This window comes from Symphodus melops (genome assembly GCF_947650265.1).
Source record: "Symphodus melops genome assembly, chromosome: 18".
Classification (NCBI taxonomy): domain Eukaryota; kingdom Metazoa; phylum Chordata; class Actinopteri; order Labriformes; family Labridae; genus Symphodus; species Symphodus melops.
In genome coordinates this window covers 16,408,670-16,426,368 of record NC_136708.1, presented here as the reverse complement: position 1 = coordinate 16,426,368, position 17,699 = coordinate 16,408,670, and the positions used below count along the sequence as shown (strand labels likewise).

At 41.6% G+C, this 17,699-nt stretch overlaps 2 protein-coding genes across 2 annotated transcripts; one reads left to right on the top strand and one right to left on the bottom strand.

Moving 5' to 3' along the window:
• The first annotated feature begins 622 nt into the window (after window positions 1-622).
• stmn2b (stathmin 2b) lies at window positions 623-9,585 on the top strand. The gene is made up of 5 exons (XM_079367922.1): window positions 623-788; window positions 7,102-7,197; window positions 7,374-7,546; window positions 8,103-8,294; window positions 9,313-9,585. The coding sequence occupies exons 1-5, from the start codon at window positions 770-772 to the stop codon at window positions 9,370-9,372; spliced, it is 540 nt and encodes a 179-aa protein (XP_079224048.1). The 5' UTR covers window positions 623-769; the 3' UTR covers window positions 9,373-9,585.
• A 3,667-nt stretch (window positions 9,586-13,252) lies between these two features.
• Window positions 13,253-16,061, bottom strand: hey1 (hes-related family bHLH transcription factor with YRPW motif 1). Its single transcript, XM_079367548.1, has 5 exons — window positions 15,867-16,061; window positions 15,677-15,752; window positions 15,502-15,585; window positions 15,282-15,363; window positions 13,253-14,970 (listed from the first exon to the last, which is right to left on the bottom strand). Exons 1-5 carry the CDS (start codon window positions 15,950-15,952, stop codon window positions 14,306-14,308), a joined length of 993 nt encoding a protein of 330 aa, XP_079223674.1. The 5' UTR covers window positions 15,953-16,061; the 3' UTR covers window positions 13,253-14,305.
• Window positions 16,062-17,699: the final 1,638 nt, after the last annotated feature.

The window sequence follows — 17,699 nt, the reverse complement described above, 5'->3', positions numbered from 1 at the left end:
TTAATCTAGTTATTATTTTTTCTTTAATGTAATTGTTAGGTCAAACACTGTGTAAACACCAATAATTACAACTTGAGAGGATGAATTCACAGGACAATCTTTTTTTTCCCCATCCATCGATCCACTTTCTCTCACTCTTCTGGTTTGTAGTGGCAACAGAGCGAACAAGTTGTCCCAGATATCTTTATCGCCAGTACTTTTTCCAGCTTCTTCTTGGGGGTTTTTGAGGTGCTCCCTGGCAACAAGGCCCCCTCTCACCAGCTGTACTAGAAGACCTTTAAAGACAGGCAGCAAGGATCCTAATCAGATACCTGAACCATCTCAACATTCATTTTTAACAAGGCCTGTGACATTACAAATAGAAGTTTGTACCAAAAATTTGGCTTTTCTGTGAGAAAAAAAAAGACTGTGACTGTTAATCATTTATCAAAACAGTTCATATTCTGTCAATAAATAATCTACAAATCATTTACATTTTACATGCAGTTGATACATGTCATAAATGATCAGGCATTGCTGCTATTATCCAGATTCTACATGCGATGGATTATATTTACGACTTTTATTCTGAAGACTGGTTTTCTTACTTCCGGCTCTGCCCTGGGTTTTTTACCACTGACTTGCTCAAAACAGACCACCAGGCGCACCGGCAGCCCCTGTCTCTGCTGACTCAGTGCCTTACCAGCAGTCCCTTCACCTCGAGATACAGCACCCAGCTACTGACGCACTCTGCTCCGGTCAACCAGCCCCGGCTCATCACCGTACAGACATGGCTAAGACCGCTATCGGTGAGTTGAACACTTTCCTATATTAGGCTTTTATGTTTTAGGAATTTACCAACGCCTTCGCAGGTTTGGATGCTGAGAGGCTGTGGCGACACCCATGGCACAAAAGGATGCTGAGGATGGGTGAGAGGGAGCGGCCAAACTCCTCTGCAAGTCACTTCCCCAGAATTAAGTTTCTTAACTGTATTTTTATATTTCTCCATCTTTGGGGTTTTTTTTATTGCTCAAAGGAATCCATTTCTGTGGACAATGATTGGTGTGAAATCCAAATGAGTGTCGATCAATGTGAGTCAGTTTGGATTCAGTTTGCCATATTTGTGACGCATTTAAAAAAAAAAAATCAATTGAACTGTCTTATTTAGCAGAATGTCAGGAAGAAAGGTGAGGTTATATTTACCATAACACAGCATTTAGTCGATGTCTGCGTGCCGCACCTGCCCCCTTATTGCCTGACTCAGAGCCGTGCAGCATAATGCAGCGCCAGCGACCCCACCCAACATCTCCGGTCCCTTCAAAGCGAGCCAGCCTCTCCCTCTCCCTCTCCCTCTCTCTCTCTCTCTCTCTCTCTCTCTCTCTCTCTCTCTCTCTCTCTCTCTCTCTCTCTCTCTCTCTCTCTCTCTCTCTCTTTCTCTCTCTCGCTCTCTCTGTAGGGTGTGAAAAATTTCACTGTAACGAATCTCCTTATGAAAACTGGGCCATCCTTGTGTGTTGCCTTGTTGTAAACCTTACTCAACCAAATTTTGTGTGGTGTGAAAAGGCATGACTGAACGAGCAAGAAAAGGCAAAGAAAAGAAAAAAGAAGAAGAAGAAAAAAGAAACATCCCTTTGCAATTGCTTTACTGTTGAAGGAAGAATTAATGACTGGTGATGAAAATGAAATATCAGACTTCAATTTTATTAGGGAGGTTAGAGACTGTAAATGTGGGCCATTTTCGATTTAATTATCATTGGGCCGAAATAGCAGAATGTGTCAGAATTTGACGAATAAAGTAAGAGTGCACGTCATGGGAGAGTAAGCCTTGATTGGTGATATTTGTCTGAATTTGATTATTTGAATTTTTCATTATCTGGGCGGTATTGGGCCTATTTGACCTGCTGCAGACTAAATCAATATGGAGCCTTTAGCCATGTATAACATCAAGAAAGGTGTATACACTTTAAGGTTGTGTACTCAAATACCAACAAGTCTAATGTATATGTGTCCAGTCTGGGAGATAGTGTTTGCTTTCTGCTCGACTACTCTCTTGATTGATGGAGGGCCATGCAGACAGACAGCAATAAGGTGCCGGGTGTCTGTGCCGAGGGACACACAGCTACTAAACCCTGACTGTCATAGTTATTTTCCCCTCTTCCTCCTCCTCCTCTTCCTTCTCTTCTTCTTTCCTCTGTGATGTGAGCTGTGAACAGGCAGAATAGGACTGGCAGGGAGCAGACACTCGGGGAGGGAGCAGTCACTGTGCCAGTCAGTCTGCACGCTGCAGGTTCACTGAGTTCATGTGAGCTCTTAATATTTAAAATCGCGTGAGGAGTTTGACTCCAAAGTAATATAGAACTTTAAGAGTTTACAGCATGTAACAGCTATAAAACAATAGCTCCTGTATGCATTATAAGATTCCCTCTTTTATGCATTAGTCCTTCAAGCTTTTTTACTGATCCTTATCGTGCACTCTTGACTCGTCCAATAAGGTGTGGTCACTCAGCTCCTTCGCCTAAAATCAATTCCTTTGTGTCCAGATACAGGGGCCTCTTAGGAAATTATCATGCCACCATTTGCAAGAATGACAAATGCTGCTGTATTTCTCAATGTATCATACGCATCACTACTATTGCAAAAGCCCATGTCATGTGCTTAAAGCTCACAGCTCTCCTCGACTCATTATTCATCCTGATTTATTCCCAGATCCCATCGATCAATGCAGCACACTCCCATTCCTGGTTCAGATGACCGCTGCTCTTAAAAGAAGGAGGTGACATCAATCTAGTGATGCTATGCCATCTGTTCGTGATCTGTTTATCACTTTTAAATCGCTAACGTCAGTTAGTGACAGCTCAGGAATACGTAGCGTCCTTGTTTGGCACATGGCATCCTCAGGCGCTATAACCAACAAATTCCTGAGAATACTTTAGAAATATTTGGCAGAAACCTATTTTCTCCTGCCACACTTTGTTTGACGCTATCGTTCTGCACATGGAATACGATGTTCTGAGCTGACACATTTATATGACTCATAAATTGTATTAAAACAGAATCTTACTATTGCTATTTTAGTAGAAAGACAGTTTGAAAAAAGAACAAAACATCTCTTATTGCAGCTTCTTAAATGTTGGGATTTCCAGCTTAAACAAGTTGTTTTAAGCCATGACAAGGCTTTCGATTTTCACAATAATTGATGTTGTTTTTCTTGGGTTTTTTTCACGAACAAGATTTATGGATTAAAAATAATCCTAAATCACAGCGTTAGTCTCTGATCTCCTCAGACAGACACAGGGTGCGGTTCAGGAGTTTGCTACCCGCTCATCCCTCGTACATTAAATGACTGGACCTGCCCCCGATCATCCGGGTGCCATAATGTTTCCTTTAATAGCCAATTTTGCTGTTGCCGGGTGGCCATGCTGTAAAGTGCCAGTATGTGCTGAACACAGATGCCAAGCCAATACTGCGGCTTTGCTATGGCACCCAGGAGGGCAGAAAACATTGTGATACACAGGGCAGTTTGCTCATAACCTTGTCTACAGTATCTTTTTTTTTTTTTTCATATAGCACATTGCCAGAATCTTTTAAATTTCTATTTCAGTACCTACAGTGGGGTTGGGCCTTGAGGAGATGACAAAAAAAGAGGTTGACAGGAAGTGAGACAAAAAAAAGAAGAAGAGTTTGTGCTAACGCAGAATTTAGGATCCCAGGAGATGCAGAGAGAGGGAGAGAAAATGGAGAAAGAGAGGGAGAAAGCATCAGCGACAGAAGAGATGGGGGGTGGGGGGGATGCTTGCAGGGGAGGAGGAGGAGGAGGAAGAGGAATAGGCGTTATTGATGATCTGTGCTCTCTGGCTGATTGATTGAAAGAGGAAGTATGCAGGTTGCTGGCTGTGTGTCTGTGGTCAGGACCGGAGGAGCAGCTCTGTCGACTTAAAAGCAGCCTGCAAGGAATGGAGTGAAAGCAATAAAGTGGTGACATCTCTCTCTTTCTCTGTGTGTCTCATCACAGGTTGATATAAGAATCTGAATTCCAGCCAGAGTGTTTGAACTGATAATCATGTTTGCGCACTTTCTGCTTTGAAATTCAATCAGGATCATTTGTCTTTTTTTTCATGTTGCTGATCCGCTGGGAATAAGTAGTATTACTACAGAAGGAGGAGATTGGTCTTCTCAAGAGAAATATTGCTGCAATTTCAGATTTTTTTGCTCAGCAGAGAATCTCATATATTTTTGATTAGGGGTATAAAAGAAAAATTCCATGGCTAGCAGTCTCAATTTACAGGACCGCTTATCTTCCAAGATAGCAAAGAACGTACAGTACAGTACAGTAGTAAGATAAGATAGGATAATAAGTGTACAAAACAAAATATGCATCAAAAACAGTAATCAAGAGCTAGTACGAAAAAGAAATGTGCATCAATTAAAGAGGTATTAAAAAACATGCCTCAGAAAGGAACAGTTGAAATGCCAGTAGCTTAAAGATGTAAGTCTATATAAACAGTATGAACACTATCGTGCACACAGTGCACATAAGGATGGAATGTTATTGCACAAATTGTCCCATAAATAAATATTGCAATGCAATCAAATTTAAGAATAAAAATACAGATAAGATCAGGTGGCATCTTATAACATTATTATTGCACAAGAAGTAGGAGTAAATTGTTATCGTAATACAATACAGTAGTAAAAATTTAGTTTATTCTTCTGGAATATAACTAAAACAAAGTAAAACACAACTGGATCAGCTTACAAATTATCAATCACACGTGGATAATCAAGACCAATGACTTCAAGTCATTTTTAATCTGTAAATCCCATTTTAGGTGTCAGGATTTCAATCAATCTATAAATCAATCAAACTTTTTTTGTATAGCACTTTTCATACAAGGTTGCATCACAAAGTGCATCATAGTAAAACACACAGAAACAACACCCTCCCCCACCACACCCCACAATTAAAAAATTAAGGTACAATAAAGAGATTAAAAAAGGTACTGACGGACCAAGGAAACACTATCTTTAATTCTTAAATGAGTAAATGAGGTGTCGAGATTTTCAGCTTTTTTCTTCTTTAAAAAAATGTTAAATAAAGATGTTGGAATTTTAGACTTTCTGAAGTTCTATCAATTAACTAATAGGTACAAAAGCTCAAGAAGCAATAAGAATAGGTGTAGTTTTAGACTAGAAATCAATCTCTAAATCATCAGTTTGACGCCATTATTGAACACAGAAAAGGCTCCACCTACAGCCTGGCAGCCAGTAAACAACAATCTCTGCTGATCTGCTCCATAAGCACTTCAAGTAAATTAGCTGCTCCACTGGATTGTTAACCGTTTGAGTCTTCAGCTGTCAAGTGGGGCTGTGAGTGGGAGAAAATGGCTGCTGTGGTCTTGACATGTACACACACACTTAATGAGCCCTCCAAATGGCCCCCCTCCCCTCCCGTCAGTAGAAATGGTATGGTCGGCTAATTACAAACCAGAGCAGCATCCACCTGAGGCGGTGACTTCCATTAGGCAGTCCTGGGGGCGTTTATGGTGGCTGTGAATCCCACTGGGAGATGTCCCTGTTTGCAGTTTTTTTTTTCTTTCAAATCCTCCATCCTGTCTGTGACTATCAGAAAGGTGCTGCAATCTTTTCTCCAGCTTATAGTCCATCTACTTTTTTCTTTTCATCTTTGAGAAATCTCATCATTTTCTGCCTCTCTACCAAACTTCATCTTAATCTACATTCCCACTCAAACCCCTCTTCTTCTTCTTTTTTTTTTTTTCCACCCGCTTCAACGCTCACACCCTCTCTCACTTCCTCCTCAGGGAAAGGGTTAACAAGGCCATCAGAGAGTAGTGAGAGCTACATCTGAGAGTTGATCACATTACCGTGGCGTCTGCCAGTCTGCAGGGCAGAAAGCGAGACACAGTGAGAGAGAAAGACGAGTGAAGGGAAAATGAGTACGGGGGAGGATTTGGATTAATCATACTGTACACCGAACTCCACCACGAAGAAGCTTTTTCCAAACTAAATCTCATTTCTGGCTTTGCTACTGTAGCGTGCTGTGAATCATGAATCATTGTGCCACATTTGAGCCCTGCAGGCATGTGCTATAGGTGATGGATTGTGCCTTCTTATGACAGTAGGCATGCAAATCTCTTCTATGAGGCAGTGCACCTTTTCAGAAACGCCGTGTGCACAAGCAAAGTATTTCGCTACCTGCAGTGAGTTGCGGATATTTTTGCCGTTCTCCCTGCAGGGACTGCTGCTGAACTCTGGGCTCATATTACTAAGTAGCAAGTGCCAAAAAACACAAGAATGAAAAAACAAGGTTAGACAAGATAGGTTATTCTTTTTTGCCCGTCTGCCCTTTGCAGCACTTTGTTCCTACATATTGAGCCTAGTGCAGGATGTTGCCAGGTACAGCAAGTATTATTTCTATGCTGGCTTTGCATCAGTGTTGTTAACTTTTCGGGCCCTGATTGCACCAGGGGAAGGAAAGTCATATTGCTGTATTTTGCTGATAAGCTAAATCGTTGGCTTATAGCTTCTTTCCTCAAGCCTAAACAACAAAGATAAGAATAACCCAGAGATTATCCCTAAATCTACCACAAATCCATGCTTCTCTACCTTCAAAATTTCCTCAAATGCATTTGGTGTTAGCTACGGAGCTGCTGTAGGACAATAATAGGGCGTTGGTCTGGCCACGTTAATAAATAATAGACCAAAATGAAATGCATTGCTAATGATGTGTGGCGAATCCTGTGGGGAAAGGCAGCGTCTTGGATGTTTGGGAAAATTAGGCCAAACAAGGACACATCCATCCTCCTCGCTTCACAGAGGAAACAAAGGCTGCAAAATGCCTCGAAAACCCAGAGTGCTTCAGCTGCAGACACCGCCTTTGATGACTTTTTCTTTTGGTGGATCTGATGAATAATCATGTGCCAAAAAAATCTGGTTACATACATCAAGGGCCTCCTGTGGAGGTGGAAGTGGGTTAATGATGTTTCATCTTTTCTTTTGTGTTAGTAGGTTAATAATATGTTCTCTGTGTTCATTTGTGTTTCTTTAGTGTTTATATAGACATGAGTGTAACTAACAGTTTTTGTATTTTGTTTGACTTCACAGCTTACAAAGAGAAGATGAAGGAGATTTCAGTTCTCTCACTCATCTGCTCTTGTCTGTACCCTGAGACCCGTAAAAACATCATGGGTGACTTTGAAGGTAATCAAACATTTAATAATTGTCTACTTTATTAAAAAAAAAAAAAAAAAAAAAAACATAATTAAAGAGTCAAACTGAGGCAACAAACTGTGTCTGTCTGTCTGTCTGTCTGTCTGTCTGTCTGTCTGTCTGTCTGTCTGTCTGTCTGTCTGTGTTTCTTGTAAATGTCCATGCAGACCTGGACATCAAGCCCATTAACAAGCGAGCCTCAGGCCAGGCCTTTGAGGTGATCCTAAAGCCGTCCTCCCCCGTGTCTGATGCCGCCCACTGTGTCACCAGCCCCCCAAAGAGGGACGTTTCCCTGGAGGACATCCAGAAGAAACTGGAGGCAGCTGAGGACCGGAGGAGAGTAAGGATGCTTCCAATATATTTCACTGCTACCAGCTGCCATATATGAGTTAAAAAACAAAAAAAGGCATCACTGGTTTGATGTGATGACTTATTTCATTGTCAACTTTGTGATTAAATTGCTGGTTATTTGGTTCAGTTGTGCATTACTGCAGCCACAAAACTGCCATGAAAAATCTTCTCTGCCACCGGCTAATTCCTGTAAGTCATCGATCTGTATGTTCGTAAGTCAGTAAGGCAATTGACAAATCCAGCACCCCACCAACAAATCAATCCCAAGATCAATAACAGTTTGATGGGTTTGTTAAACAATACTGTAAGTCCGACATATGTGTACAATATTTTTCTTACATAGCAGAAAATGATGTAGGTGGCAAGAGAAGTAACCATCTCATGCTTATCATTAATTTATACACTGCTGCAGCTGCAGCTGCTCTGACTACTGCATGATTCTAAAGAAAAATCAATAATTGGTATTCTGTAAATCAGTGTCCGCTATCGACCTTCACCCTTTAGCTCATTCTATCTGCTGTCCGTTACTTCTCTTCCTCCCGCAGTCCCAGGAGGCACAGGTACTTCGGGCCCTGGCTGAGAAGCGGGAGCACGAGCGCGATGTGCTGCTGAAGGCCATGGAGGAGAACAGCAACTTTAGCCGCATGGCCGAGGAGAAGCTCCAGATGAAGATGGAGCAAAATGAGGAGAATCGGCTGGCTTACCTGGCGGCCATGATGGAGCGCCTGCAGGAGAGGGTGAGAAGCTAGAAACATAGATAGTCTATAGGTCAAAAATCCAAAACCCCTCTCACAGTTATTTGAACTATCTAGATATAAAAACATTTGGTTTCTTAAACTCCCTATCTGTTTTAGTGGCAGTAAAGTGAAATTAAATTGAATAACTGGTGTCTTCAACACCAGTTATTCAATTTATTTATTGATGTGTAGAAAATTAAGCAGAGAAAGAGCTATTTGTAAATCCATGACCAATGTACAATTATTTGATACAAGCGATTTACAACTTTAAATTGGCCTATCATTAAAAGATTGTTGGTGACCTGTTGTTGAAAAAACCCTCTGATGCAGTTAAACACCATCAACCTGCTTATCAGTCTGTTAACCAATGCGCTAGTTGCTAGATGCTAATTTACTCAAAAAGTTTTATGTTCAGTAATTAAGGTATACAAATACATATGTCCACTTGTAATACCATATCTAGCAGTATTATTATCACATTTCTGGATAGATACATCCGTGTATTTCTTAAGCTAACTCGTTCACTTTGAAAATGAACAAGCTAACTTTAGCTTTTTCTTGAGATGGCTTTGTTTGAGTTACTCCAGGCAAGCTAAACAGTGTGATACAACCAGGTTATAATTCATCACTTTCTTTACACTTATAGTATATGTTCATAAAGTCGAGTCTAATGCTAATGTTGATCTTGTGCAAATCGCTCTGTGTGCAGAAAGGAGTGAAGAGAAGTAAATAAGGCACATATTGGAAAAAAGCAGAGGGTAAGAAAAACTGGTACACCTGCTTGACCTCTGTGAAAAGAAAGAATAGAGGAGGCTGACAAAGATACAATCTTGTGCTTGAAGGGAGATAAAGAATAATGTGAGTGGGAGAGAGAGAGGGGAGGACTGGAGGCAGAAACAGAAAATTAAGTAGGTTGTCACTGCAAAGGTCAAATATGAGAAATAATGATGTGAGCAAGAAACAAATGTCAGAAAAGTGCCGAGTAGAAATTAAATTTCTGTTTGTGCTTTTTTTTTAGGAGAGGCGCGCTCAGGAGGTGCGCAAGAACAAGGAGTTGAGAGAAGAAGTGACAGCGTGAGAAGCCCCAACAGGTTCAACATCCCACCCCCAAACCCCACCCACCAACCCACAGCCACTTCCCGACCCTAAAGAACACCCCTCTCTTTCTCTTTATCCAGCATATACCCACCTCTCGACCGCCCTGCCATACTCCCCCATAATTCTACAAAACTACCACCGCCTGAGACGCCACCCTGGAACAGTGGGAGGTTTAAATGAGGTTGGGTGGGGGTGGGGGAAAAAAAGCAAAAAATAATTATGAAAAAAAAATGGGAAGGTTAAATTAACGTCTCACACCCACTCTTCCAAAAAGAATGTTTTTGCTCCGTTTCAAATGACAAGAAAAGAAAAATCAAATTGAGAAGCGACAGTGGGTATTGGTTTTTGTAAATACTTCTTTTTTTGTTATATACAGTACGATACAAGCAAAAGTATTGATTGCAGTGTGCCATTTTTTCTATATGAGTTTCCTTTCCTTGCATATATATGGATGTAATTATTTGTTCATTTTCATGTTTTATTGGTTCGTTCATTTAAGTCTGATGATCTTTTCAGGCGTAGGTGTTTGTTGTGAGTTTGCCAGCTAGCTGATGTCTGTTGTGATTGGTTGAGTCCTCACAAGGCCTTGTATCCTGGCTCCGTTCCCTAAAATCCCCCTTAGTGGGTACTTACTCATTTGACCCTGCGGATTTGGAAACAAAAATTCAGATGCCTGCTTGGTCGTAGTGATTTTCCATCCAGTTTTTTGCCAATGTTCCAATTAGTGAGGGACCTGTGCAGGAAAATTGGCAAAAGAAAAGGGGTTCCTGTGGGGACTGCAGGCCATCACTGCACATCCAATCCTCTGAGGTAGATGAGGAGAACACTATAGCATTTAATGAGCCCATCCTTCCTCCATCTTCCCTCCGTCTGCAACCTCTTCATCTCATCACATACATACTGTAGAATCACTCACTCACACGCTCTCCACATGGGCAGGCGTTTAGCCAAGTTAGTTTGGAGCTTGCTAAATTCTGTCCATCTGGCACTGGAAAAAGCTCACACAACATCCCTGACCAATGTCCGGGCCTCTTATATTCCTCTGAAACAAGCATCCAATCACAACTCAACCACATGTTACTGTAATAAAAACACAACTAGGATTAAGGAACGCTGGAACGCATAAAAACTTCACCCAAGATCAAACTTGTTACTGTGAATCTAATAGGGAGAAAAACAAATAAACCAATCTTGCTCCGTTTCATAAAGGCTAGAGTAGTGCTCAACATCAGCAGCACTGACTGGAATCATTGCACTTCACTCCACTGTAAACGCCGCTGCAAAGTTGGCACAAGAAAGATATTGAAGCCATAACAGGAATCGCTGCAACAATGATCCATGAAAACAGTATTTCCATCTGTAAAGGTACATATGAGTGTATTCAAGTATCCGAAAAGTTTGTAAGCAGGGGTTGCTGAAGCCTGACGGTGGGACGCACGCACGGTATCGGCCCATAGAAGTGTGTGAGTGTGTGTGTGTGTATTTCAGAGAGGGCGGATAGATAAAAGAATGTATGTGCCATGTTGATATTGACCAGGTGAAGTGTAAACCATTACAGTGTGTAAAAGCTGTCAAAAGATCATCACAGACAGTGGTCATCCTACCTGCCTCTCTCTCTCTCTCTTTCTCTCTCTCTCTCTGTCCATCTGTGTGTTTCCCCCTCTCCACGTATATCTTTGTGAGCAAGCAGTGGTTAATAAAGGTTTGGGGTTCAGTGAATGAAACTGCCTTTGAGTGTGACTTCTTTCAGATACCAAAGCATGTTTCCATATTTGCATTTGGTTTTTGAATTTCTGCAACTTGTTATAGGCTACTGTTAACTGAATTTAAGACCAAAAATGTATCATCAGAGAATAGACTAATTGCTGTTTTCTTTGTTAATTAGGCTGTATATGTATTTGTGCTGTCTGTTTAAATAAGTAAACAGGAGAATATGCCACCATTGCTCTTCAGGAACTGTGTTCAACAATGCATCCTTCAATAGATCTTTTTTCATCACAGCCTTTAAAACATTTTTTTACATTACTGATCAATAGCAAAATTCAATTTAGCTTGACCAATTTCAGGGCCTTGACATTTTTCAGACTGGCTCACTGAAACAGATTACAGACCCACTAACATGGATGAAAGCCATTCTAATAAGTCCTTTATCATTGCTCAGTTACACATTTTCATCTTTGTACTACCCCAAAATGTGTGTGGTTCAAAGTGTAATCCAGGATTTTCTGATCATCACACTCAACTGATGATACCTTTAAGTCGAGGGTAAAGAAAGAGCACCGGGAAAACTTCTGCTGTGCATCGTGCGTGTACATATAAATTTTGTTCTCAAATGTGGTATATATCGTAAAAGTGACTTCTACACCTCTTTGTAGTAAAAATATAAAATCACTTCTCCAATCTTAAGAATCAGTTATATTGAAGGCAAAGTGCATCATGCTAAATAGTTCTCTTAAGGAGATATAGAAACAATCTTCATAATATATTGATTAAGTAAATTATCTTAATGCAATACAAAAAATAAAGTCAGCTATAAACTAAAACTTCTCAAAATATACCTCATCTTTATCATATATGCAATTATACTGATTTATTACATTTATACAATATCAACGTGACAATAAAAAAGCTGATTCTTAGGATAGTGCTCCATTCAAAACAGCACATTTACTAAAATCAGTTCTGGTTGTCTTAAGTATAAGACTTAGGTTCTTTTAATGTTTTTGATAATTTCATTGTAATACTGTATTCTCTGCATTAATATTTAATACCGTTTCCCTACGTTTTCCATTTTCCATAGTCAGGTAAAAGCAGTCTGCCACACTGTAAAATAGTGTAAAATCAAGCGAAGGCCAGAAGGGTTAATTGTTAAAATTTATAAAGGCTCAAACAACAGCTGAAACAGTACATTTATGAAATAATCTACTTTCTAGTTAGCAGAATATTGTTACATTGTCGGTTTGGTTACTTTTATTTCAGTAAACAAAGTTAAACACATTTTCTAACCCCTTCCTCGGCCCTTCCCAAAGTGTTCGTTTTAGGATCCCTGTAGATGAAGTACCACTTGTAACCAGCTGAGGGAGACAAAAGATAAGTTGTCCCAGCTAAAAAAAATCTCATTGACCTTGTAATTTTGGCTGCAGTGAAGCTTACATCACTACCTGGCCCTTCATCAGCCTTAGTACTAGAGGAAAAGGTTAAGGGGAAAGACGCAAGACAGCCAAAGGGAAAGAGGGAGTGTACATTTTAGAGAAAGATGAAAGAGAGAGGGATATTTTGGCCAGAGCGTTTCGGATTAGAAGAAGAGGGGACTGCGTGTAGGAGTTGAGAACAGAGGGTGCAGCTGGTGAGAGCTGAAATGATGGCAAAGGGACAACAGTGTTCTGTGCACACTTCCTTTCTCACAGTTTTCCCGTCCCTCTCTCCTTTTGATCCCCCTATCCCGTTCTTTTCTTCCCTCTCTCCTGCTCCTTTTTCTACTCTATGCTCCATCCCTCCCCTCTTCCTCTTCTTCTTCAACCTCTTCCAACCATTCCTCACTCCTTCTTTCCTCCTCCTCTAGTTCCCACGCGGTGCATGGGGCCAGCCGGGCTGCTATTGTCCAGGATATCCCCTCCTTGTTAATGGTTTCCTGTGCACACACAGAGGGCTGCTGAGAGAAAACGGCTGCCTCATCTGATACCATGCATTGACACATATGACAAGTGCGATCTAACACACACACACACACACACACACACACACACAAATATAGCTGCAAACGTGCGAATAAAAACTATTTTCAACGATATGCACACTGTCAATCAGGCTCAAACAGAAATGCAAATGACCACATACAAAAGATGCTATAAAGGCCACAAGTGATTTATCGTAACTCTTTTATTACAGGGATGTTGCCATCACCACAAGCAACAGCTTTATGAAGGCTGAAAAATCTGATTCGTCTGTGGTTGCTTGAGCTTTTTACAACGGTCAAATATACAAAACTTAAAGTGAGGATTACCAGAAGAAATCCAAAGAATCAGAGGGGGAAGCAGGAGTTAGTCATTTAAAAAAAAAGAGTTTAACTGCTGTGAAGCCTAAAAAATAAAGTTCTTGTTTGATAATTACTGATGCTGCTACTTTAAACTTGTACAAGAAAACAATTTACAGACAAGATGATTTAAAACATACAAACACCTGTTATATGAGAAATGGTGAAAGCTGCTTGAAATTGGTAAAAAATAATAATAACAATAATATGTGAAACCCCATTTGTAAAGGGAGACATTTACAGTACAGAGGAAACCTAAGGAATGAAGCTTAAACAATGCACCATATGAGGCACTGTGTAAATCATGGTTAAGTTTATTTCAAGCAAGCTGGTAGCTAACTTCTGTTCCCAGTATTTAGTCAAAACAAACACCTGGTTTCGGTTATTCCAGCCCATAAAATGCAGTAAAAAGGGGGTGACTCTCGACCACCTCAGGCCCTCCTTTCACTCCCCCCACTCAGTACGTAACCAGGGCACTAACTGTTTCAAGTTAGAGGGGAAAACAATAAAGAGGGGGAGAGGTTTCGCCCAGGAACTTGATGGGCGAGGAGTGCTTGACCATCTGGAAAAGCTGATCCTGATAGGCTGAGACCAGTGGGTGAAACTTCTAGAGGGGTGGGCAGGAACTCAGATCAATCACAATAAATCATTGTTGCTTTTTAGTCGCGGTCTCCCTCCTCGCCTTTCTCTTTCTCTTCTATACAAAACACAATACATTAGCAAGAAAATAAAAATCCTATAGCTATTAGGGATGTCAACATCATAGAAAAAATAGATCTTTCTTAGCTGAGAAAATATAAAGTCTTGTCCTTTTAAAGTCCAGCTCAGCTGGGGAGTAAAGTGAGTCTTTATGCAGAAGTTTTGGAGGTTTTCACTTTAGTCAGAACGCTCCTATCTCCATCCCCCACGGTCTGTACGGTTTCCCAACGCTGGATGTCGGAGTTGGAGGGCTGATAGCGGTAGCAGGGGAGAGAAGGGGGAAGGCGCTGAAGGGGAAAGGGAATGCCGAGAGAGACGAGAGGAGAGGAGGGGAGAGCTTGGAGGTTGAAGGGACCAGAACAGGGTGTGAGACAGTGGCTGAGCCAGCAGTGGTGTGGGGAACCCGGAGTGGGCCTTGATCTGAGTGGGGGGTAGCGCTGCCGCTGCGCCTTCCTGGGACATGAGTATCTGCAACCAACGATGACGATGAAGAAGAAGAGGAAGAGGGGGATGAAGTGGATGTTGTTGACAGAGGAGTTTGTGGGCTGCTGGTGGCACTACGGGGTAAAGTTGCCAAAGTTGCCCCTTGTTGGTGCTGCAGGAGGAGGGGGTGAGTGAGGTGGGCAGGAGGGGACCCAAATGCAGACCCCCATGCCAGGTGGCTCAGGCCGGAGTGAGCCTCTCTCTGGCTGGCGTAGTTGTTCAGGTGGGAGACCAGACGGAGCCGCAGAGGGTCTGTGCTGTCTAAGCCTTCAATAATGCTCAGGTAGCGAGCCGTCTCGGCCAAACACTCCCGAAAACCAAGACCCCGGTAGTCCATCGCCAGGGCATGGGCATCAAAATAACCTGGTGAGAGGACAGGAAGACAGCAAATAAGTAAAAAAAAAAATTCACCTGAAACCGCACACAAGCTTTTTTGGAATGAAAGGAGCTTTATATGACTTAAACCATACACCTGGCATTTTACTGTCTAATAGATAATCACTAAAAAACTACACAAATATTTGTAAAACCTCTACTTTTATATGTTTATTCATCCATTTAAACTCCAGAATGAGAAAAAAAATAGGCACAAAGTTATATAGTTCACATTTCCCCCTTTTTTTGTTTTACAGAATTCTCTAAGACCTTAAACATCAAATGGATCCAAGGCTTACCTTTGCCTCCAGCAGCGTGAAGCATCTTCAAATGGTCAACAGTCATCTGCAAAATCTCTGCCTTTTCCAGTTTGGCTGAGCCCTACAGTGACAAGGAGACAGAAAGAAAGCCAATAAGATAAACATAGTGCATCCAAAGGAGAAGGGGTTACATATGTTGAGACTTTAAACGGATTCGGAGAAGGTGATAAGGAGGTGGAGGTGGTGCCATGTTGCTTACCTGTTTTTCGAAAGCGCTGGGAACGAGCCTGCGGAGCTCACTGAGGCTGTTGTTGATTCTGTCACGGCGACGTTTCTCAATTATCTGAGGAGAAATCACATCACTTGGTTATTATCCATTCAAACTCTGCAACACGCTCAAACACGCTTTTTCTGCAAACATTTCTGCGACTTACTCCTCGGCGTCTTTTCCTTGCCTGCACCTGAGTGGTTGTAGTGGGAGACATTGAACCCAGGGGAGAGCTAATATTCCTGAAAGAGAAGAAACAGTGAGACTTCATCAAAATTATTTTTTCCAAGTGTTTCGTTGATGTGAAATCTGCAGAGAGCCCGGTTTAGCTGTCACTTTAGGGCTAAATAACTCACCCATTCTCATCCGCGCTTTCCTTCTCCACCTCAATAGTCTCATCCAGCTCGCTGTCCGAGGAGCTAAAGTCGTGATTCCGCTTCATTTCGATGAGTCCACAATAGTCCTTCAGAGATACTGTTGTGTCTGCGTCTGACGTGCGTCTGCCCAGGTTTGCCCGGAGCGTCTCTGTTTGAAGCACCCAGCTTTCCCACGGTGTCATTTCAACGGTGGAGCCAGCCAGGAGAGGCGGACACTCTCGGCAAAGCAGCCAATCATCAAGCAGGAGCACTTTTGAGTGACAGTGCATTTGGCCCAAACACACATCAGTGCGCTTGGATAAATTCAGAGAGAGAAAAAACGGAAAGACCTCTCACTACAGAGGGCCAAATGATTTTGGCCAAATTGTATCTTACTTTGAAAGCACTTTCATGTGTTTCTAGCATGAAATGAATGTGAAAAGTGTGACCCTTTTGAAGAGACAGTGGCAATGTTATATCATTTAATTTGAAATTTTGTATTTGCATTTTTTTCTCAAACATAATGAGAGATGCTGTTTAAAAAAATGTTTTTACCTCGGATGTGTGGTATCATTAAAAGACTCAGAGCATTTTCTCAGAAGATCATCACATTGACCTATGTTTTAATTTGACGTTTTAGTGGTTTAATTCTTGGTCCAAGTACAAGAAGAACTTTAGTTTTGAGAAGAACCAACTCTATTGATAGTGACCTTTAAATTGGCTTTTGGAGGGCAACTGTTTCAGATCAATATCTTCGTAATCGTTTCCCTACAAGGACAGCTCTTCTTTATGAACTTTTTGTAACTAGAACATAGCAAGACAACACGACAATTTATTTATAATACTTGTGTTGTCTTTCACTTAGATGAGTGGGCACAACGAACAGACCTCCGCTTCAATGTTTGGTTTAAGTTGAAGTGAATTATTTCAGGTTAAAGGTTAAAGCTCCTTTTAGCCTGTGTAAGATTACAACTAGGTATTGTTTAAATCTGAAACATGAAAACACGTGATGATCTTTGAAATACACAGGAAGACATAACATCTGAGAGTCATCCCTACAGTGACTGTATGGGGTCCTGTGTCCAGAGAAGTTTGTCTGTGTTTGACAGAGATGATATTGGCTTCATGTCTCTCCCAGGCAATCCATGGCAAGTCAGGTTCATGCTGTTCTTTCTTTGTAAATAAACTTATTTATTATACAAGCAAGTCAGTGTCAGCGGAGATTTCTTCATCATCTAAACATCAAAAGGAGGAGAAACTACAATGTGTAGGATGTCTGCACATAAACCAAACATCTTCATTACGTACACATACTATTTTATTGGCATAAACTTAAAACTACAGAACATATCTTTTTTTTTTTATTCATTAGTCTTTAAACCCAACTCAATCCTCCCGTTTGTCAGTCAGGCCTCATACTGCAAAGTTAAACTCATTGGGATCTTGTAACGCTAAACGCTGGAGTGAGTCATCTTTTGTACATAGAAGATCTTTGGAGAAACTTTGACAGCGGTCCAATGGACTTTTGGTCCGTGACTTGCCCCCCTTCCCCCTCCCACCTCCTCCCCGTGTGTGTCCCGGTGGTGATGAGGAGTGGCTGGCCGGCTGTCAGCACGCGCTGGCCGTGGGAAAGTTCCCTAACCGGCGCTGATAACCAATCAGGGGCCGGCGGCCGTCTCCGGCGCTGGAATGAATGGAGCAATTGGTCGGGGCGACGGGCGGTCTGCGAGCGAGCGTGTGAACCTGTAATCCAATACTAACTCAGCCCGGGAGGAGAGACAGGGAGCACTGCCGCAACCAGAGGAAGCCACCAAGTCTAATCTTACCCCACTG

Coding starts and splice junctions, on each gene's coding strand:
- stmn2b (XM_079367922.1), top strand. Junction 7,198..7,373: donor CATCATGGGTGACTTTGAAG/GTAATCAAACAT, acceptor ATGTCCATGCAG/ACCTGGACATCAAGCCCATT. Junction 8,295..9,312: donor TGGAGCGCCTGCAGGAGAGG/GTGAGAAGCTAG, acceptor CTTTTTTTTTAG/GAGAGGCGCGCTCAGGAGGT.
- hey1 (XM_079367548.1), bottom strand. CDS start 15,952: ATGAAGCGGAATCACGACTTTAGCTCCTCGGACAGCGAGCTGGATGAG. Junction 15,586..15,676: donor CAAGGAAAAGACGCCGAGGA/GTAAGTCGCAGA, acceptor ATTTCTCCTCAG/ATAATTGAGAAACGTCGCCG. Junction 15,364..15,501: donor CCAGCGCTTTCGAAAAACAG/GTAAGCAACATG, acceptor TTGTCACTGTAG/GGCTCAGCCAAACTGGAAAA.